The sequence below is a fragment of the Prionailurus viverrinus genome, chromosome E1 (assembly GCF_022837055.1).
Source record: "Prionailurus viverrinus isolate Anna chromosome E1, UM_Priviv_1.0, whole genome shotgun sequence".
NCBI lineage: Eukaryota > Metazoa > Chordata > Mammalia > Carnivora > Felidae > Prionailurus > Prionailurus viverrinus.
Window position 1 is genome coordinate 37,459,215 of NC_062574.1, and position 23,974 is coordinate 37,483,188.

Here is a 23,974-nt window from a genome sequence, read left to right on the forward strand (position 1 = left end):
CACTTTTCACTCATTAATTAATTCAGCAGCTATCTTTTGAGCACCTACGGGGTGTCAGCGGTTGCTCTAGGCATGGGGGATAGAACAGTGGATACAACATTATTTGCCCTCATGGAAGTTACATTCTAGTAGAGAAGCTGCCCAAAATTAAAGTACATAAGTAAAATACAGAATATATTAGTGATAACTACTAAGGAGAGACAATAACCAGGGAAGGGAGACATACTTTTTACTTGTCTATGCACTTGTGTAAAAAAGTATGTCTGTGTAACAAAACTGAGAAGTGACCATTGGATTTAGCGATGGGCTTTATAGGAGATCTTGGTAAATGTGACTTTTCTGGAGCGGTGTGGGCAAAAGGCTGATAGTGTATTTGAGGAAGAAAGGGGCAGGAAAACTGATGATAGTGATTAGAAACATCTCTTTCACAGGGATGCAAGGTCTTTGTGATTCTCAGTCCCAAATATTCCATGAATCTACCCTTTCTTCTGTATTCTCAGTGTTAGTGCATTTATTCAGGCTTTCCTTTCCTTTGGGCCTAGTGCAGTGATCTCTTTGCCTTTAGCCTGTGACCCCATAATGCCAACTTAATATATGCTTGCCAAATTTGTCTTTTGAAAACACTGGTCAGATCATGCTCCTCCCCTGCTCAGTGTCCTTCATTTTCTTCCCTACTTCACATAGAGGGTGAAGTCTACTCATAAATAATGACTATGCCTTTTGTGATTATGCCTCTGCCAACTTTTCTGCTTTCATAGCCTGCCTCTTCCGTATACTTTCTGCACTCTAGTTCTGTCAAACTCTGGATTTTCCTAAGTGCACCATGTTCTTTTATTCTTGTCTGTTTTTATAAATAAAGTCTGGTACTGTTCCTGAACATCCCTTCTCATACTTTAGGAGCTGTGGCTTGCCTGAGACCAGGTTAATGTGAAGAAGCAGAGGCTATTCCAGTTTTTAGAATCTTATTAGGAAGCTTTTCATCTAGGTGACATCATCATCTTGGTGGTATAACTTCTCAAGCCCAGCCCAAAGGAGTAAATTGAGTCTAGTTAATGATAGGTTAAAACCACCTTGACATTACACAATATTATCCCAGTTTAGTCCACAATCCCCCAAGCCACCAAAATCAGTAATAAACAGGGAGTTAACCCATGAATGTAAACTTTATCCTCAATTTAGAGATCATATCCTTCTGTACAGTTAGTATTTTTCTTACCTGTAGGATCTATTAGCACTGGAAACTTGCAAATGGATCCGGTTCATCACTGTCTCATAGCTCCACTCAATGTCTACTAACGCTTCTCGACTTTGGCTGCACGTTCAGTCATCCAGGGAATTTTAAAGACCCTGTTATGCTTGGGTCTGACTCTAAGTATTCTCATTTCATTGATCTGGGTGGTAACTTGAGCATAAGGATTTTTTTTAAATCCCTGGATTTCTAGACCAGTCTGATATGTGGCCAAGATTGAGACTTATATGTATCCTCAGCATCCAGTTTCAACAGATAAGAACACCAAAAATACATAAGGTAAGAGAGTGTGTGTGTATACACCTACTGACATTCAGTTATAATTTTTTTTAATTTTTAATGTTTTTTTTTTCTTGAGAGAGAGAGAGCGAGAGACAGTGTGAGTGGGGGAGGGGCGGAGAGCAAGGGAGACACAGAATCCGAAGCAGGCTCCAGACCCTGAGCTGTCAGCACAGAGCCCGACACGGGGCTCAAACTCACGAGCCATGAGATCATGACCTGAGCCGAATCAGATGCTTAACTGACTGAGCCACCCAGGTGCCCTGACATTCAGTTATAATTTTAGCTATTGTTAAGTTGCTGTGTTGGACTCTTTTATTCAAAGCTTCAACCCCACAAAGTGTTTAAAAAGTGTAAATTGACAAAAATAAACTGAAAATTCCTTCTAGCTCTGTCATTCTATGCTTATCTATAAGAGATATCTATGCTTCCTAAAAATTCCATGCAGAAAAAGCTGCTGAACTCAAGAATTTGAGTGAGCCATACTGAGTATCTAATTTGAGGTGAAGAGGTTTGAAATCAGAGATTGTTTCAAAATCACCTTGGAATTTTTTCATCTTTTTTTGGTCTCCTACCAACTGTAACATGTCATGATATATTTGTGTATAGAAGGAGAACGGTGGAGAAGAGAACAGGCTTTAGAATTAGGCCTGGCTTCAGATCCTGGATCCTGCACTTAACTAACTCCAGCTGTGGCCATATTTGCTGAAAATCTCAACTCCTGTTTCCTGATCTATCAAAAAGGAAAAATGATAATTATATTATAAGGTTTTATTGAGGATTGAGTGACATAAATTTGTAAAACACTTAGCACAGTGCCTGACACATAATAAGAGCCAAAGAGGTAGTGTCTGTTTTCATCAATGTTGGCACAGCTGAAGAAGCTAGGGCTTGAATTTTCTTTTGCAGTGATGTAGGGCATGTCAACATGTCTACCTGTTTAGTTAATTTGAGTGTATGGATAGTGTGCATTCTTGGAATTATTTGATGAGGATAGCAATTTCCCTTTGTGGTCTTCCTCCCCTAAACCTATAACCAAAGTCTAATCATGAGAAAAACATCAGACAAACCCCAACTGAGGGCATTCTACTAAACCGACCCATACATCTCAAAACTGTCAAGGTTACCAACAAAAAAGTCTGAGAAACTAATCTAAGGAACCTAATATGTGATGACTAAATGTAATGTATCACGGACTGGAAAATATATATTAAATAAAAACTGAAGAAATCTCAAAGTGTGGACTTTAGTTAATAATGTATCAATATGATTCATTAGTTTTGGCAAATGACTAATCTAAGTGGGAAACCAGGTGTAGGGTTTATGAGATTTCCCTATACTACCTCAGCAACTTTTCTATAAATCTAAAACCATTCTAAAATAAAAGTTAGTGCTCCCTTTGGCAACACATATACTAAAATTGGAACGATACAAAGAAGATTATCATGGCCCCTGCACAAAGATGACACACAAATTCGTAAAGCATTCCATATTTTTGAGGAGGACAGATATCATGTTTTCATTCCTATGTGGATCTTGAGAAACTTAGAGAAGACCATGGGGGAAGGGAAGGGGAAAAGAATAGTTACAAACAGAGAGGGAGGGAAGGAAGCCGTAAGAGACTCTTAAATACAGAGAATAAACTGATGGCGGGGGGGGGGGGGGTAGAGGAGAGGGGGAAATGGGTGATGGGCATTGAGGAGGGCCCTTGTTGGGATGAGCACTGGGTGTTTATGTAAGCGATGAACCATGGGGATCCACCCCAAAAACTAAGAGCACACTTTGCACACTGTATGTTAGACAATTTGACAATAAATTATATTTAAAAACTAAATAAATAAAATAAAAATTTTATTAATAAACAAGAAAAATGTATCATTGTAGATACATTTTTTGTTTAATTTTTTTTAACATTTATTTATTTTTGAGAGAGAGAGGTACAGCACAAGCAGGGGAAGAGCAGAGAGAGAGGGAGACACAGAATCTAAAGCAGGCTCCAGGCTCCGAGCTGCCAGCACAGAGCCTGACGCGGGGCTCAAACTCACAGACCGTGAGATCATGACCTGAGCCGAAGTTGGCCACTCAACCAACTGAGCCACCCAGGCGCCCCGATACCTTTATTTTTAAAGGTTGCTCCATTAATTTAATTCTGTGTTAGGCTTGACATTTTGTATATTCATCGTGCACTTTGAAAGCACAGTCATCAACTTTTAAAATACATTATTGCTGGTGATTGCTCCATTTACAATTAGCGAGTCTACTTTGTTTTCCTCTTACTAGTCCTCATCATTGATGCATAGCTCCATCATGAGAATCAAAACATTCTGTGTTTAGAACTTTTCTTGAGCCTACGGATCAGACCTTCTGGGATACCTTAGGCAATTTTGGATAACTTAGGCAAATATAAGTCAATAACTCATCATAGGGAAGTTATTTTTCTTATTTAGATTTAGAATATATAAGCTAGATCTGTGAAAACCTGTGAAAAGTACTGATAGTATTATGTTAATAAATACTTCTTAGTTGGTATAGTATGCTTCCTTTTTTCTTTAGAGGAAGAGCCACTATAGATGTTTTCTAACGAACAAAGTCAATTTTAGGTGGCTCTGGGCTTCCCTATGAAAGTTCTTATTGATAATTAAGATCTCTGAGACTGTTATGGAGAATAAGGGCTTAATGTTTAGGATAATGTCACTCTTCTTTTTATAGTTACAGTTTGGATAAGAAAAGAAAAACACTGAACTTCTTAAATTGTGTCTCAAACCACATTAATACCACTTATTTTTTTCTTGAACTTGATTTGGTTTTATGAATGCATTAATTTTAGAGCTGGCCCTTGACAAAATTAATTCAACAATGTTTTTTGTTTGTTTGTTTGTTTGTTTGTTTTGAGAATACCCATGCCATACCAGATTCCAAGTTGGCAATGAAAATACCAAGATGAAAAAGGCTTTCAAAGGCACACTTTAAACTTTTTATAGTCCAAAGATAGTCATATAAATAATCATTATGCAGTGTGGCAGTGCTGTAAAACAGAATATGGGTAATGTGCTATAGAAGCACAGAAGAGGGAACAATTAATTCTTAATGGGAGGCATCCCAAAAATCTTATAGAGAGGATCAGGGAATGATATTTAAGCTATCTTTTGGCGAAAGGATGTTGCTACTGATGGGATGATGATAAATGAAGATTCCAGTTATCAAAAAAAAAAAAGATTCCAGTTTCCATTTATTCCTAAGTGTTTATTTAGTGCCAGGTGGCATGCTGTGTTTTATATACATTACTACATTTGTTTTTCACTACAACTCCATAGGTATTACAGCTTCAAAAGAAATTGAGGTTCAGGGAAATTAATGAATATTCCTAAGTAGTTCGTAGATTGAGTCCAGCTTAGTTCTGCTAGACACCAATCCCTGTTAAAATGTGTTGGATATAATTTCTTATATTGTCCAGTAAAGGCAGCTGCATTTTAAGTAGAAGAAATAGCATGAATAAATTGATGGAGGCATTATAATGCATTTCCTCTTTGAATATCATCAAGTAGTTTGGTGTGCCAGCATATAGGGGAATGTATTATTTAGGATGTTACAGTTGCAGGGAATAGAGTATTTGTCCCAGAATTGCTTGAACCCGGGGTTAGCTAACTTTTTCTGTGAAAGTCTGGATAGTAAATATGTTAGGTGTTGTAGGCCAGATAGTTGCAAATACTGAACTCTGTCATTGTAGTGTAAAAGCAGCCATTGACTATATATAGATGAGTGATCATGACCACATGCTAATAAAACTTAATTTATGGACACTCAAATTTGGATTTGATATACATTTTATGTCACAAAGTATTACTGTTTTAACTTTCAGTCATTTAAAAGTGTGAAATCTGTTCTTACTTCGCTCACTGGCTGTACAAAAATAGGTAGCAGGCTAGATTTGGCTTATGTGCTAGTTTATTCACCTCTGGTTTATATGATGGTGAGGATTTATTGGACCAGAAGTAGGGTAATTTTCTTCAGTTATCCAGTGTTAGTAAGGACGTTGGTGTCTTCCATCTCTGTCCTAATTTTCATGGTAATAACTTTATCCTATGATTGATTCCCTTTATTTTTAAGAATGGCAGCCAGAATATCCAGGGTCTCCATGGGTTGTCTTCTATGTCTAGTGAGAGAGAAGACCTTCTCCAGAAACTCTTTCTAATCTCTCTTGAGCTTAATCCCATCAGGTTTCATCCCTACCACTCCACAGGAACCATGTTAAATCATCTACATTGACTAAATTTAGTGATCCGTTCTCAGTTTCATATTACTTGACCTATCAACATTTGATCTTTTCCCTTCCATGAAACTCTTTTCTTAACTTCTGTACTCTTCTAGTTTTGTTTCTGTTCTCTGGTTACTACTACTTATTGTCTGGTGTTTTTCCTCATACCACCAGCTTTTGCATGTTGGATTCAGCCCCAAGCTTTAGTCTTTTGACTCTCTGACACTCTCTCTGTCTGTCTGTCTGTCTGTCTGTCTCTCTCTCTCTCTCTCTCTCTCTCACACACACACACACACACACACACACACACACACACACACTTATACTCCCTTATGTGGGGATGTCATACAGTTTAAAAGTGGTTTATGTACTGATGGCATATGTATGTTCATGTTCACGTCTGCTTATTTGTGTAACAGGCATCTCAAGCTTAGTATGTCCAGAACTGATTTCCAAATACTTCCCTCATACCCAGACTTATTCTCTCACAGTCTTTCCTGTCTCAGTAAATTGCAGATCCATTGGTTGGGTCCAAGATACTAGAATTACCCTGGTTATTTCTTTATTTTTCTCTTCTGACAGTAGATTCTCTCTGCTGTACCTTCAAGATAAATCCAGCATCTGACTCCTTCTCACCACTTCCACTGCTCCCTTAGTCGAAGTGTTCATTCTTCTTCTGGATTTTTGCAGTAGCCTCTGAATTGATTTCTGCCTGCTTCTGCTCTCTTTCCCCTGAAGTCCCCCCTACCACCACTTTAATGATTTCTTTGTTATAGGGGCACCTGGGTGGCTCAGTTCGTTAAACAACCAACTTCGGCTTAGGTCGTGATCTCGTGGTTTATGACTTAGAGCTGTTTCGGGCTCTGTGCCGACAGCTCAGAGCCTGGAGCCTGCTTCAGATTCTGTGTCTCCCTCTCTCTTTGTCCCTCTGCTGCTCATTCTCCGTCTCTCTCTTTCTCAAAAATAAATAAAAATACATTAAAACAATTTCTTTGTTATAAAAGATAACAATAGAGATTTTTGAAACCAGACAATTTGAATTTTAGGATTGTGGTGTGATTTGGGGACAGTAACTTTCCTTCCCTGAGTCTCAGTCTTATATTTAAGGGGTAAATGGGTGATTCAGTTGGTTAAGCGGCCAACTCTTGATCTTGGCTCAGGTCATGTGAGTTCGAGCGCCTCATCAGGCTCCATGCTGACAGTGTGGAGTCTGCTTGGGATTCATTCTCTCTCTCTCTGTCTCTCTCAAAATACATACATACATACATACATACATACATACATACATACATACATTCTACCTACCTACCTAGTTACCTTTGGATACTAAATCTGGCTTATGTTCTTGGTCCTTCCTTTTGTATTAAAAAAAAAAAATTCCACTCATACCTTCCAGTTCTTGTCTGCCTTTGTTGGCATTAAGTGTACCTAGTTCTTACAGATTCATGCCTGGCCAGTAAAAGGAACCAGAGTTTATAGTTGAATAGTAAAAATATTGTATTTTATGCAGTTTTAATACTCCTCCCATGCTTTCTATTAGGGCAGTATATTTAAAGTTTCCAAAGGAGAATTAAAGGCAACCAAACTTCAAAATTTTAATTTATAATCTCATCTGTTATTTATACTAGCATAGTATTTAGCTGAGAAGACTAAAGATGAGCTTAGGTTACCAAATTCAAGGTCACTTAAATTGTTAATTTTTCAGCTGTAATATTTTGATCCTGGGTTGAGAAGAAGAATCATTTAAAGTATCCCCTACTTACAGAAAAGAAAATATTTTTCTTGGAATGGTTCAGGCACTTTCTTAATAGACTTTCTTTCACTTAAATCCCTTCATAGAAATCACTACATACTGAATATCTCTATATGGTTGGTATTTCTTTACCAGGACTGTTTTAGTGCTATAATACACCTGAGTTGAAAGCTATCTGCCCTATGAAGTAAATTCTCCTATGACATTTTGCATAGGAAATAATGGGCATAGGAAATCTATTAAGGTTTCTCCATATTAAATATACATTGTTTTATATTACTTGCTGGGTTTAACTCAGTATGCAGGTAAAAAAACAAATGTTCTTTGCTGATTATCTTAAATCCAGGAAACCTAAGTTCTGCTTTTAACAGCTAGCACTTGAGTTGGACAGTCAGGTCTTTTTATTTCTGTACCTGTTACATCAGGGGTTTTCTTCTGTAAAGTTCACAGTATATCTGAAGTAAGTCTTTATTTCAAGTTTGATGAGTAAATTCTGACTTCATAGATGCACCCCTGTCCTACTGTCTACACTCTGGGGTGAGGTAATAAGTGTCATGCAAATAGTTTGACTTGCTTAATGACTGAAGGTCTTCTGTTTTGTCCATAAATGTTGATGTGTCCTGTGTGGGAGGTCTTACCTGTACTGAAAGAATTGTGTGTTAAGCAAAGCAAAAACATTTATAGTACTGTATGTCACTGCAGTCTTGCTATTTTGGATAATGGTTTCGTTGGTTCCATAAGCATACCGCAAACACTTTCAAAGGGGTTGAAATTTTTCCCTACATCATTTTGGGGAAGTGGTGAGTTTATTCTTTTTGAAAAATCTTTATTGTCTACTTTTACCTGAGGGTTAATCTCAGCTCTTACGATTAGTCTCCACTGAGGTAAGGCATGGTTGGTTATAAGGTTTCAGTCTTAGAGGAGTGAACTGCTCAAATTTATTGCAATGTATTTCTGATTTTATTTTGAAAATTTAGGCAGTTAAAACATTATAGATTATGGTGGTATCAAAATTGGTGATTTTTTTTGTCTTCATATTCATTGGCTTGCTGACTCAAAATTATGTCTTAAGCCATTTCTTGCCTATTTTTTTCCTGTGTATTATTTTATCAATACCGTAACATTCTGGAGATCATGCAAATTTTTGAAGCCTAGTTATTTATTTATTTTTTTCCTCTTATTGTTTAGGAAGACAGTGCTGCTGACAGAAACGTCTGTTTTATTCAAAGGACTTCTCACATACTTTAAGAGCACGTTTTGATGTTAAAACAGAAATTTGTGTGTATATATTTTTTTATCCACATAGAAAAATCAGAAAAATGAAAATTTAAGACCTGGCTGAATATGAATGTTGCTTATTGTCATTGATTTCCAAGTAAAGGAAAAGAAAGACACTTGCATAAAAAAATTAATTACTAGGAAGGAAAATTGACTAGTACTGTATTTGCATATCCTGATTTAAGATGCCATATATTTCTAGTATAGTTTTCTATTTTTGATAAAATGAATCTTTATTCCACAATAATTTAGGACTGCATAATACTTTATCTTTTTTTTTTTTTAATCTGTTAAAAGACTTAGGTTGTTTGACCTGTAAAATTTCCCATAGTCTGTATTTTGTTGATCACGTGCTTAGGAACAATTCAACATTTTCATCTGTCCTTTGTTTTTCCTGAAAACCCACAGATTCAGTAGTTTGACGAGACTCAGGTTTGATTGAAAACTATAACTGCGCTCCTGTCACCAGGAGACATACAGTGTCTGGTGTTTATTCCCTTTTTAGTGTTATTAGTAATTGATATTCAGTGCCTCTGGAGCTGTTCACTCATGAAATGGTGATATTCTGATTTTTTCTTGTTTCCCATTTATTGTCTGGAATGATTTTATAGAAGATCTCTGTTATGTACTCTTGGGCTACCAGTACAGTTTATATAGGAAATGTAGGAATTATTGAATTCTTTCCTTTCCCCCCAAATTTCAAGATAATGAACTGGGTTTCTATCATGCTTAGAAGGTGACCAGTTAGTGTCATGTTGTTTGTAGACATCATTGTGATCTCATGACCAGTGAGAGCTTCTTTACTGAGTCTTTTTGATATGACCCTAGTTGTACATTGTCTTTGATAGCTTCCTTACAACTGCACATCAGGATGGTCCAGGTTCATTAGTACATATGCTTTGCTAAACTATCTAGGGTTTTTTTTTTTAATTTAACTAAAAAAAAATCTTTAATGTTTATTTTTGAGAGAGAGAGACAGACAGACAGACAGACAGAGCATGAGAGGTAGAGGGGCAGAGAGAGAGAGAGAGACGGAGACGCAAAATCCGAAGCAGGCTTCAGGCTCTGAGTTCTCAGCACAGAGCCCAATGAGAGGCTCAAACCCGCAAACTGTGAGATCATGACCTGAGCCAAAGTCGCATGCTTAACCAACAGAGCCACCCACGCGCCCCTAACTAAAATTTTTTAAAAGCAAGCTCTACGCCCAACACGGGGCTTTAGCTCACGGCCCCGAGATCAGTAGTTGTATGCTCTACCCACTGAGCCAGCTGGGTGCCCCTAAGCCAGCTAGTTCTTTAAGAAGTCCTGGTTTGTCTTAATGGAGAATGGCATTTCAAGATCGCAGTCGGGGTGCTAGGAGTGGTCATTGCCACTCAAGCACTCTTTGTAAGTGCTTTTAGTGGACAGAACCAGGGTATACCCGTGACTTATAATATTGTACTTACATTTGCAATGTAGATTCAGTACTACAGAGTTTTTACTTCTGTGTATTTTTATATCCATATTTTCTTTCTTCCACACTGAGAATTCTGGTTCTCAAGGAGACAATAACATTAGAGTATCCCATAATTAATCATTTGCTTTATCCCTCTTTGTAAAGATCTCAGAACATTATTGCCACTGGTTTTGATTACTGAAATCAGTTGACTTTTTGTTGTTTTTTAAAATGCTTTCTCCAACCTCTATCCGCTCCATTTTTTTATGGTAGCACTGCATCTACATTGTCAGATCTTATAGCCATTACATTCTGTAATCTCCCCATTTAAAAACTCTGATTTATTTCAGTGTTTCTCCTGTTGCTTTGATTGCCTATAGCTAGTTCTCTAGAAGAGCCAGGACAAGTTCATTGGGACAGTATTCCCTGAGGTTTTGCATGTTGATAACAGTTTGTCTTTATACTAAAAGGTTAGTTTTACTGGATGTAAAATCTTTGGTTCAAGTTTTCTTTGTGTATTTGAAATTTATTATTTTCTCTTATAAATCATGTGACGCTTTTGCCTAAATGCCCAAAAGATTTTTTTCCCCTTTTTTCTTTAAAGTCCAGTAATTTTAGTAAAAAATTACTTGGTGCATTGATCTAAGTTGATTATCTCAACTACACAGGGTGCTCTTGCAATATGTAGTTTCAGATATACTGTATATACATATATATGTGTGTGAGAATATATACATGCATTTATACACACATATAACTATATATCACATATAACGTATACACATTTTTTTCTGGGAAAGCATTTTTGTATTACAGTTTTAAATATTTTTTTTTTAATTTTTTTTTCAACGTTTTTTATTTATTTTTGGGACAGAGAGAGACAGAGCATGAACGGGGGAGGGGCAGAGAGAGAGGGAGACACAGAATCGGAAACAGGCTCCAGGCTCTGAGCCATCAGCCCAGAGCCCGACGCGGGGCTCGAACTCACGGACCGCGAGATCATGACCTGGCTGAAGTCGGACGCTCAACCGACTGCGCCACCTAGGCGCCCCTAAATATTTGTTTTGTTCTCTCACTTTGTTTTTCTCCTTTAGGGCTTCTTTTTTTAATTTTTCTTATTTTTGGTCTTATGCTGAATCTTCTTTGCTTATCTCTGGTATTTGGCACCTTCTCAAATCCTTTTTAATGTCTCTTTTTTTAATTTGTTAAAGATTTTCTTCCTTTTTACTCTCTGTTTCTTTTAAGGTCTTTTGTTATGTTTATTTGTGCTTGTTTTCTTACGGTTTAGTCTTCAGTACTGAAATGATTTTTGTTTTATTTCTAGTTCTTAGTTTTTGTCTCATTTCTGAGTTTTTCTGATTCTGATTTATATTGCTGTTTCATGTGTTACCTAATTTTCTTATTATCTCTCATAAGACCTATAAATATAATTTTTATTAGTAAAACATAGAGTCCAGGGGATTATTTGGCATACTTTATACAAATAAACAGCTGTAATTAATTTAGACATTGCTTTAAATCTTTAAATCAAAGCTTCTATACTGGAATCTGTGAGTGAACTTTAGAGTTGATAAAATTACTCATTACGTGTGAGGTAGAGTGTATAGTATAGGGGTAGGGAAAAAAACACCTTGAATTTCTTTAGACTTCCAGAGGGAAATGTAAACTGTCCTCAAAAAAATATGGGTAAAAACTTTTAATTTATATAGGAAAAAGTCCTCAAATATTTTAATGATTAAGATTATAAGAACTAAAAACAAATGATAGATATTATTGTTTTGAGATACAGATGGCACCATAGATAATTTCATTATCTATTTGCTCTCTTTCTACTTTTATATAGATGGAGGGAGCGAGGAACCACCGGATCGAAGACAGTCAAGTGTAGACTCTCGCCAAAGCCGCTCTGGGCAAGGTAAATTTTCATTAAATTTATTATTAAAATGAAAAAGGCAAGATATCAGTTATTCCTTTCTAGTATTTAATCTGAGGATTGGAGTTTCCTTGGGTCTAGTTTGGATATTCTAGTTTCTCGTTTACAGCTTTAAATGTTACAGTCTAAAAGTTCTGTGTTATCATTTATTCAAGATAAAATGAAAACTGGTGTCATGTCTTTTTTTAAATGGTAATACCTTAATAAGGTCTTAAGTAATTTTGGAACATTTGATACATGTCTGGATATCACTGTTGGGATACAACCAAAAGTAAATTTTTTACATTTATAACAACACACTGGCTTTTTAAAATTTCATCAATGCAGGGCACCTGGGTGGCTTAGTTGGGTAAGCATGTGACTTGGGCTCAGGTCATGATTTCGGGTTTATGGGTTTAAGTCCCTGTTGGGCTCTGTGCTGACAGTTCAGAACCTGGAGGCTGCTTTCGATTCTGTGTCTCCCTCTCTCTCTGCCTCTCCTCTGCTCGAGCTCTGTCTCTCTCTCAAAAATAATTAAACAAAAAAATTTTTAAAAATAAAATTTCATCAATGCAATATTGTTTTAGCTCTCTCAGAAGAATAATTTTTGTTTCTAATTTCCATCTTGAATTAGGATTTTCTTAATTAGTTTCCTTTTCTATTTAAAATTTAGTATGTGCTTTAGACTGGTTTTTTGAAGTGACAACTTCCAAACTAGGTAAAAAATATCTGGTATCCATGAAATCTTCAGATAGGTCTTCCTTAATTAACTTATTTAAATATGTACTAACTTATTTAAAATAGTAGTTATCCACTTTTTATTTATTTTATTTTCTCTGTCCAAAACTAGAATGAATGCTCCATGATTGCAGAGATTTTTGTTTGTTTTGTTCATTGCTGTATTTCCTGTGCCAAGAATAAGTACCTGATATATAGTAGTTACTAAATAAATACTGCTGAATGAATGAAATGATCTCTATGAGAATTGAGAACCCAAACTGATGAATGTATTATAAAATCTCAGGCAGTCAATTAGTGTGTGTGATTTTTAGAGAATCTTTACTTATACATAAAGTAAAGCTTAGAGTTACAAATTTATGGTGTTTTAATCTTATTAAAGTTCCTGATTTATTTCATAATCCTATTCCCTTTTTTCTCCAAGTTTGCTCTTCCCAAGTTTTAGAGTTGTGCTATTTTTATAAAATTGTTTGTTGCAGAATAAAAAGAGGAATAATATATGCAGGTTGATTTGCAAATTTTAACTTGTACTAGTATTTATTCATTTTTAATTAATACACATGGTATAAGTATGTCAAGAATTTGTCTAATTTTTTTCTTTTTTTCCCCCTTAAACATTTTTATATGAAAAAAGAACTTGAAAAAATGAATTATAGTGCATAAATATATCAAATCAACACATTGTACACCTTAAACTTTCACAATGTCATATGTCAGTTGTATCTCAGTAAACCTGCAGGGAGGGGGAAGGAAAGAAAATGAGCTCATGTACAAAAGACCCTAAAAATAAAACTAGGAGAAATTAATTTTTAAAAGTATACTAATTTTTATTAAATATTATAATTTTTAATATCATAATTTGTATTAAATGTCACAGATATAGATGTGAGAGTTTATTCATTTACTTATATCCCCTGAGCTTGTCTGTTAAAGTTTTTTTTCAAATCAGTGAGTGTAGTTGAATTCTAATAAAAACAGCTGAACTTAGTGTGAACTTCATAACAACAAAATCAATGATCTCCATGTTCTTGAGCACAACTACCTGATCTCAGTTAAAAATGACCAGGAATGGCATCATCATCAGAGCTAACTAATAGTTAAATTGTGTTTCTTACCTTCTTGAAGATTTTGTTTGTATTATCTCTTTATTCAAAAGACGGAAATAAAAAATACAAGCCATTTATAATGAGCTGAATGGGAGTCTGTATTATCTGTATTATCAGGGATGAAGAGATGGGATGAATACACACTTCTGCTTTTGCTCCTTTCAGAAACCTGCTAAAAGATCAGTAAAGTGTGATTGGAGAAAAGCCAACATGGACACACTTTTAGAAACTGGAGAGTATGTGAATAATTAAAAACTGAACCCTAAATGCAATAACAGAGAAAGGCAAGAAAACAAACTGATTTACCCTCCAGAAAAAAAACTCAAGAATGGTAGCATGTGTGGGGCGCCTGGGTGGCGCAGTCGGTTAAGCGTCTGACTTCAGCCAGGTCACGATCTCGCGGTCCGTGAGTTCGAGCCCCGCGTCAGGCTCTGGGCTGATGGCTCAGAGCCTGGAGCCTGTTTCCGATTCTGTGTCTCCCTCTCTCTCTGCCCCTCCCCCGTTCATGCTCTGTCTCTCTCTGTCCCAAAAATAAATAAACGTTGAAAAAAAAAATTAAAAAAAAAAAAAAAAAAAAAAAAGAATGGTAGCATGTGGAAATGGAGGCGAAAGGAAGATTAGTGGAAAGTCTGTTGAAGAAACACTTGATTCCTGAGACCTCTTCCACAAAATTAGCTAACCAGTCTGCCGGGCAAGTGCCCAGCTCCCCACTCCTAACCTTGGCAAAGCACAGAAGTTTATTTTTTTGGAATAAAATAGCAATTCTAGACTGGGAGACACCTAACAAACATAGTTGAGGGCAGTCCTGTACTGAAAATAGGACAGTGGGACTCCAGTTGTCTTTATCCTACTGGCTACCAGAGTGCTGGCAGTTAGGCCTTCATATTTCAGGCAGGAGGTTGGTGTAGTCTTTTCTGAAGAATCTGGCTAAAAAGAAAGACACAAAATGTAGTCATCAGAGATTCCTTAAATAAACAGCCCAGCTAGATCATTCTATGTGTCACAGCTCTCAATTAGCCTCTTAGTCCTCTTCTCTTGAATATTAGCAACTAACCAAGGGTTACTAGATATTTGAGGAAACCCTCTAAGGTATGAAATAGATTAAAATAAACAGAATAAAGCAACTTTGAGAGAACAAAGATTTTGCAGAGGAAAATAAAGGAACCATTATTGACATTCTTAGAGAAATAGAAGAAGATCATACAGTCTTTTAAGACTGTTTTTCTTTTTGTTGTGACTGCCTTGTACTCTTTCTTAGGAATCTGTAGGATATGATTCCTCAAAATGAGAAAGTCAGACAAATAAAAGGAAGATATAGGTTATAGGAAATAGGAAATTCAAAGGAGAAAGGTAAAGAAATCTTCAGGATGACAGTGAGAAGATAGGAAAAGAGGGCAACCAGCCTAGGTTAGAGTAGGTTAGAAGCTTCCAGAAGAGTTGTTTCATGAAAATGAGATTGATAGAAACCTGATGCATTTAATTATCTTTAGAAAAATTTTAAACAATTGGCGAAAGGCTTAGGGTTGAAAAGATGATAAATATATGAAATAAGTGAAAAAAGTTCTAAATTCAAGGGAAAACAGATAATGTGTAGGAATTGAGATTTTCTTCAGAATTAAGTCCTCAGTCCTTGAGGCAGGGTCTGGGGTAGCTGCTGTCCATGCTGGTCTTATAAGTTTATTCCAGTGTGGTATAAATATTTCCATTATTTGATTTGGGCCATTATAGTCAGGAAGGAGAGTTGTAAAGTCCAGTGAGCAAATGTGGTCTATGTGGCCTCTTTTTGTACAGTTGATAGATTTGATTTACTAAAACAAGTGGGATATTGACCTTTAGTTTTCTTGTCTTACAGTGCCTTTGTCTGATTTTGGTATCTGAGTAAGGTTGGCCTCTTAGAATAAGTTGAAACTTGAGAAAAATTCCCTCCTCTTCAATTTTCCTAGAACATTTTGTGTAGAACTGGTATTATTTCATCCTTAAATGTTTGATAGAATTTCTCAGAGAAGCATCGGGACCTGGAATTTTCTTTATGGGAAAGTTTTAAAATATAAATTAAATTTCTTTAATAAAATATGACTATTTGAATTATCTATTTCTTCTTGAATAACCTTTTAAAATCTGTAGAATCTTTAGTGATGTCCACCTTTTTCATTCTTGATATTGGTAATTTGGGTACTCTTTGAGATTATCATTCTGGGAAGAGATACATAAATTTTACTGATCTCAAAGAATCAATTTCAGTTTTCATTTATTTTCTTTATTGCTTTCCTATTTTGTATTTCATTGATTTCTGCTTTGCTCTTTATTATTTCCTTTCTTCTTCCTGCTTTGGGTGTAATTTCTTTTTCTTTTTCTGATTTCCTAAGGTAGAAGCTGAGGTCTTTGGAATTTTCTTTTTAGTACAGGAATTTTTTGTACTATAAATTTCCCTCAATGTACTGCTTTAGCTGCATTTCACAGGATTTGATGAGTATGATTTCATTTAGTACAAAATACTGTCTGATTTTCCTTGTGTTGTCTTCTTTAACCCAGTATTATTTAGAAGTGTGTTATTATAGTTTCCAAATATTCAAGAATTTTCCATATATCTTTCTTCTATTGATTTCTAATTTAATTTCATTGTGATCAAAGAACACACTTTCTGTGAGTTGAATCACTTTTTATTGAAACTTGTTTTGTGTTCCAGGAAATGATCTTATGTTCAGTATGCACTTGAAAAGAATGTGTATTATGCTCTTTTGGGGTAGAAGTTTCTATAAAATACCAATCTGGTCAAGCTGAATTGATAGTGTTGTTCATGTCTTCTATACCTTTGCTGATTTTCTGTCTGCTCATTCTCTCAATTATTAGGAAAGGAATATTGAAATCTCAAACTGTAAGTATAGATATATCTATTTCTCCTTTCTGTTCTATCCTATTTCTCATACCACTGTTCTTCTGGTCAAAAAGGATCCCCCTTCTTCAGAGATTTAAGTATCCATTCAGTGACAGCTGTCAATAGTGAAATAGGTTTGTCTAGGGGTCAGAGCTAGAAGAAAAAGGTAAAAAGGGAAAAAAGCCAAAGGATTTTCCCCACTCTCTCTGTCCTATATGGAGCCCTCCTCACCCCCTTCATTCATACTGTCTAACCAGGAAGAGAAGACTTGTCTTGGATCTTTCCTTTCATCCCTGCTGTGCTGTTCCAAGATTTGGATTTGGATTTCCTTTGAATTCAGGCTGGGAGTTTGGGGACATAAAATAACAAGAGGAAATGTGCCACCAAATTGGTTGTCCTTCAAACTCTGGTTTCCTTCCACAATTTGCCTGCTACTTTTTATTTTTCAGAGTCTTCAGATAGCTATTCTATCTTCTTTACAGGGATTTTAGGTAGATTCAGTTAAGGTGGAGTGTGCTTATTCCACCTTACCGCACAACTAGAGCTCTTCCATTTGATTATATTTTGTGTTTGCCTATCTGAAGGGGTAATACTCAAATTATTTAACAATTAACATGCCATAAACATCAACCAGAACAGATGGCAGTCTGTTCATAACATACACTAACTTTAAACAACTGATATGCCTGTATAGGTACATAATGCCTGATAATCTGCCCTGCCTGATTGTGGATTCAGTTTCTATTTAATGTCTCTTCTCCACTGATAATAACAGACATGTAATGTAAGGTGTCTGGTGAGCTATCTTATCCTTTAGGCATGATAAGCTCTCCTGTGTGTTAACTAACTAGCTTGGCCTCTGATCTGTCTCTCGGGTGCAATGGATTCTGACTCACACATACCACACTCACTGCTCTAGCTTAGGGGCAGAGACCTATGATGTCTTCTGCTTATCAAATGTGGGAGATGGTAGATGCCTGACTACTTGCAGTGAATCCGATCCTACTCCACTCATTCAGATTGCTGCCCCTGGGCACTTCCTGCTCCTTGCATCTCACACTTCTGTGCTTAAAACAGACTTGGAAACACTCCTCTTTCACAGTTATCCTCCTACGCATGCTCTGGGCTATAATTTCCTCATTCCAGTTGCATCTAGTTTGTGTCTTCCATGGATTTCTTAACATTTCTCCTCTATTATTGGCTTTTTAAAAATTTTATAATGCTTTAAGAATTTGTTCTTACAAATTCTGCGTGCCCGGGGGCACCTGGGTGGCCCATGTTAAGCATCCAACTTTGGCTCAGGTCATGATCTCACAGTTTGTGAGTTCGAGCCCTGTGTAAGGCTCTGTGCTATCAGTTCAGAGCCTGGAGCTTGCTTTGGATTCTGTCTCCCTCTCTCTCTGCCCCTCCCCCACTCATGCTTTGTCTCTCAAAAAAATGAATAAACGTTAAAAAAATAAAAAAAACAAATTCTGGGTCCCTGGGTAGCTCAGTCTGTTCAGCATATGACTCTTGATTTCAGCTCAGGTCATGATCCCAGGGTTGTGGGATCAAGCCCTGCAGTGGGCTCTGTGCTGAGCTTGGAACCTGCTTAGGATTGACTCTCTGTCTCTCTCTCTCTCTCTCTCTGTCTCTCTCTCTCTCTCTCTCTCTCCCCCTCCCTCCCCCGCTTCTTCTGTCCCTCCCCCATTCACGTGTGTGTGCGCGCGCGCACCTGCGCGTGCACTTTCTCTCTCTAAAAAAAAAAATTAAAATACTTTTTGACATTCCATACCACCTCAGTTATTGCCATTTTAGTCTGAACTACCATCATTTCTTTCCTTTAATAGTGTCTTATTTGCATTCTTGCCAATCTGTAGATCTGTAGTCTGTTGTCCATGTGATAGCTATAGTGCTCTTAATAAAACAAATCAAATCATATATTTCCCCAGACTTGAAATAAAATTCTTCAGTAGCTTTCTATCACATTCAGAATAAACTCCAGGCTTTATTATTCCCTATAGGGCCTTACTTTAATTGCCATTTTCCTAGTACTCTAACTCTGGGCTCTCCCTCTCCTTCCACAGTTTATTTTGCTTCCTCTTTGCTGACCTTTTTATTTAAATATGTTGAATATTTTCTATTTAGGCCTATACACTTGCTCTTTCTTGAATAAAAGGCTGTAGATTTCTCCTTAGGCCAAAGAGGTCTTCTGTGACCATCCTATGAAATATGTAGCCCTAACCTTCGTGGTATTTATCACTACCTGAAAATATTTATTTACTTGTTTTTTTGTTGTCTTAACTACCATAAAATAGGGTTTATTTGAGCAGAGACTTTATCTTGTTCACCATTCTTGCCCTAGAACACTTGCATATATGAATTTGTCAGTATTTGTTGAGTAAAAGAATGAGCAAGTAGCACTTAGGGTGCTTGGGAAGGTATATGGATGTGCCTAGGCCACATAGTGATTCAGTGTTCACTTCTGTTACTTAACTAATAAAGTAAAGCAGTGTAAGAAATTTCTTAAATGTGGGTAGTTTATCAGACTACCAACTACCTATTGATTAGTGAAATGAGGCCCTTGGAATTTGATTCTAAAACTGATTGTTCCAGTTAAACTTCTAAGTTAAGGTCTTCTGAGGTTGGGTGGTTATTTTCTCCTTTCCAGTATAGCATATTGTATATAATCGGATTACATTATTTATTGTATTTAGTCTTTTTTTTTTTTTTTAAGTTTATTTATTTTGAGAGAGAGAGGGAAAGCATGAGCAGGGAAGGAGCAGAAAGAGAATCCCAAGCAGGCTCCCTGCTGTCAGATTGGAGCCCACCGTAGGGCTCTATCTCACAAACTATGAGATCATGACCTGAGCGGAAATGACTAGTCAGAAGCTTAGCCAACTGAGCCACCCATTTGCTCCTTATTTGTTGTATTTAGCCTTATTTGTCTGATGCATCCCGATTTTTCCTAGTAATTTAAGAGTTCACTAACAGTAGGATCTTTGCATCTAGCACAGTGCCAGTATCTTGTATTTAAGCCATTCAGTTGACCAAGGAAGCTCATCAGTTCTATGAATTCCAGTTCTGTATTTCATGTGTTACTTCATCACAAGTAGTTTTGGTGTACTGGCTCTATTTTCTGCAGCAAATGATTTTTCTTTTTCTTTTTTTTTTTTTTCAACGTTTATTTATTTTTGGGACAGAGAGAGACAGAGCATGAACGGGGGAGGGGCAGAGAGAGAGGGAGACACAGAATCGGAAGCAGGCTCCAGGCTCTGAGCCATCAGCCCAGAGCCTGATGCGGGGCTCGAACTCACGGACCGCGAGATCGTGACCTGGCTGAAGTCGGACGCTTAACCGACTGCGCCACCCAGGCGCCCCGCAAATGATTTTTCATTAGAGGTCATCCATATATTTAACAGAACTTATTTGGTTCTAAATATTAAATAAATGCATGAGTCAATGTGATATGGTTGAAACGCAATTTTTATTTACTTTTGCAAGGATGGTACTATGCAGGCATCAGGCTCTGATCACACAAAATGCGTGTTGATGTAATAATGCTCATGACCCGTTCATGCTGGAAGACTGGGAAACTGTACAGTGTTTGGCTTTGCTTGATTCCCATTATCTGTATCCAGTTTTATTTGCTTAGTACATGCTGGTGCATTTATAGGAATAATGTACTCAATTGTCAAATGTGATGTCTTCTTTCCTTGCTAATATATAAAATATTTAGCATAAGTGAGATGTTCATGCTCTTGAAACATGCACAAGTTATTTTTCAGTCTGGTAAGTTACAGAGATTTCTCTATTAAGAAACCAACATTGGCTTTATTAAACCAACGTTGTTTTATTACATAAAATGATAAGGAAAATTATTTCAGTATTTAGCGTGTCATTTTTGTGTCATTGTAAGAGTATATCTGGTATAGTAGCATTGCTAGAGAATAAGATTTTTTATTGTTTTAATAGTTTATCGTTGTGATAAAAAATCATTTAGCTTTCAAAATAGATTGCTTTGAGGATAAAGAAAATAAAACTTTAATAATACCTATGCGCCAGGCTCTGGATGAGGTGCTCTCACATAATCCTCATTTAATTTGCAGAATAATGCCATGAAGTAGGTATTATTTTCCATAGGAAAATATTTCAGACATTGTACTAATCTATATCAGAAGTTTCAATCCGCTTTGTTGGTAGCATGTACTTAGAACCTTTCTGTTCTGATATTTAAAATACAATTTAGGGCACCCACGTGGCTCAATTGGTTAAGTAAGAGTCCCAGTCTTGATTTCAGCTCACGTCACAATCTCATGGTTCATGAGTTAGAGCCCCTGTTGGGCTCCACTCTGACAGGAGGGAACCTGCTTGGGATTCTCTCTCTTCCTCTCTCTCTCTGTACCTGCCCCACTTGCGCATGCATGTGATTTCTCTTTCCCAAAATAAACATTAAAAAAAATAAAATACAAATTTGTTTGTTAGTGGGTGGATAAGATCCAGAAGAAAAGATCTGACCTTAAATGATAAATCCCTCTGAAGTATCTTTATTTCTAGTCCTATATTTCTTCCGAGATTTAACTTAAAATACTGATTAATCTTTGTGTAATATTCTTTTCCATAAAATTAAACTTGAAATTGGCCCTTTTTCCAACAACTTCTTACTATCTTGATGTTCTAGGGATAATTCAGAATGTGTTTACATATTTTAGCCATGCTTTATATTTCTTAACTTGAGATATAATAATTTTACTAATTAAAAAATTACTTTTCACCAACAAGGTAGATATTTTAAAAGAACACATTAAGGCTTCTTTAGCTTCCACTACCCTAAAGTAACCAATATTAACCATATTCAGTCTGTATCCTGCCATGCTTTTTCCCTGAGCTCATACTGGCATATGCAGGTAGGGGTGTGTGTGTGTGTGTGTGTGTGTGTGTGTGTGTGTGTGTGTGAGAGAGAGAGAGAGAGAGAGAGAGAGAGAGAGAGAGAGAGAGATTAAATTTGAAGATTTTAAAAAATAAAATGCAATTTTAGTTCTGTTTTCTCCCAGTTAACAAGATAGCATGACCATCCCTCCAGTAACATTTAATTTCTAACTTTTAAAAATCTGTATAATGGTTCACAGCGTAAGTAATCTATAATTTATTTCACCATTTCCTCATATATATTGTTCAGATTTACAAACCGGTTCATATTCATTCATCTAGTAATATATCAAACTCTTGGCATATGCAACCCCAAACACATTTTGTGTCAGAACATGCTAAGTATTCTACTTTGCATTCTGATAATTGGCCTAGTTAACACTAGAAATCTTGTGGAAACCTCTCCCTGCTTATCCATATTTATGAAAGAAAAGGAATAAAAGAATGGCAACTAAAAAGGTTGGAAAAGGTATCTTTCCAAACATCGAGAAAGATTTTGACTTAAAATATTCGTGGGGTGCCTGGGAAGCTCAGTTGGTTAAGAATTCAACTCTTGATTTCGGCCTCAGGTCATGATCTCATGGTTTCTTGAGTTCAAGCCCTGCATTGGGCTACCCAATGGCAGTGTGGAGCTTGCTTGGGATTTTCTCTCTGTCCCTCCCCACTCACACTCGCTCGCTCTCTAAATAAATAAATAAACTTTGATATATATACATACATATACATGTGTATGTATATACTTATCAGAGTTTTTCTGACAAATGAAAATCGTAAAACCTCTTTGAAAAACTTCATAACCTTTAATGAAGGACCATACAAAATTGGATAACAAAGGATGAAGAAGAAACCTGTTAGTAGAGCCTGGGATAAAGTTATTAGTGAGTACATTTTTTGTTTTGTTTTCTTTGAGGTACAGGTTGGATTTAGTCTTATTCCCAGTGAGAGATTAAAGAGCTGGTTCCCACAAGGGGGCAGACTAAGACTACCTGAAAACCTTCATACTGTAAAGAATATTTTAAATTCATGGTTGATTTATTAAGAAGGAAGAGGAAATTACCTGGGGCTAGAAATGAGTAGAAAGATAACTGGCTGACCATCCCATGAATGGTGCCATATATTGGGGGCATCCACCTACCTCATCCCCAGTGTAAGCATGGACTGTTGGCATATTGGACACTCTGCTGTGGCTATGGACAGATTGGCCTTGGTGAGTGGAAATCCATATTGCTGAGCCCATGATAAATTCCATCCCTGCTACCATGGCCACTTTGTTAATAAGCTGTTTGGACAAGGCTAGAGTGGCTGTGTAAAAAGACTGGCTGAGTCCGCCAAATAGGTCATGTGGTCTGCTATGTTGTTCAGCATCTTCTCTGCAGTTTGCTCTTTGGTAAGCATTCACATAGGACATAAATTGCTTCTTTTTGGGGGCACCTGTGTGGCTCATTGAGTTAAGTATCTGAGTTCAGCTCAGGTCATGATCTCATAGTTCGTGAGTTCAAGCCCTGCATCGGGCTCTGTGCTGACAGCTCAGAGCCTGGAGCCTGTTTCTGATTCTTTGTCTCCCTCTCTCTCTGCCCCTCCCCTGCTCATGCTCTGTCTCTGTCTCAAAAATAAATAAACATAAAAAAAATTATAAAGTCAATAAATTGCTTCATTTATTCTGTGCCCTTTCAAAAGAGGTCTGTTCATATGCCTCATCCCCAGATTTCCTTGTCACTAGTTTTCTAATTACTCCTTTCAAATCTCTGAATATCCATTAAACATTCTCCTTGAGTCAGCATAGGATAGTTCCTCTGTCATCTTTATTCCTAGGCAAAGTGAACAACTAGGGACCCTGTTCAAATTTCTGCCACTGGAATGGTTTCCCTTCACTAACGTCCTTCAAGACTACCACAAATTGGGGTTATAGTGTTGTTATCTGCATGTTATCATGCAGGGCTATCAGTAAATATGCCTGATTTTTTTTTTTCAGTGAGATGGTCATAGAGAATTTACTAGGTTAAGTAAAAAGAAGCTATAGCAAGAGTAGGAACTTTGGGCATCTGGGCTACTTGCTCATGCAAATTATTTGTGTGTTCAGGACCTGCTCAAGCCTAATCTTGTGTACATTTCTTCCTTTTGCTGCAGTGCTGCAGTACACACCCAATCATATTGATTTGTTGGTTCAACAGTACTTAGTTCACAAT

General features: G+C 36.7%; 1 protein-coding gene and 1 non-coding gene across 9 annotated transcripts in view; both read left to right on the top strand.

The window, feature by feature from the left end:
• The window catches only part of TANC2 (tetratricopeptide repeat, ankyrin repeat and coiled-coil containing 2), a 376,040-nt gene that overhangs the window by 102,273 nt on the left and 249,793 nt on the right, over positions 1–23,974 (top strand). For all 8 annotated transcript variants that reach the window (XM_047832304.1, XM_047832306.1, XM_047832307.1 and 5 more), the window contains exon 3: positions 12,093–12,164. In XM_047832304.1, coding sequence (XP_047688260.1) covers positions 12,093–12,164 — 72 coding nt within the window. The remainder of the gene's footprint in view (positions 1–12,092; positions 12,165–23,974) is intronic.
• On the top strand, positions 2,919–3,025 carry LOC125152291 (U6 spliceosomal RNA). Its single transcript, XR_007147140.1, has one exon. It is a non-coding gene; the product is annotated as a U6 spliceosomal RNA (small nuclear RNA).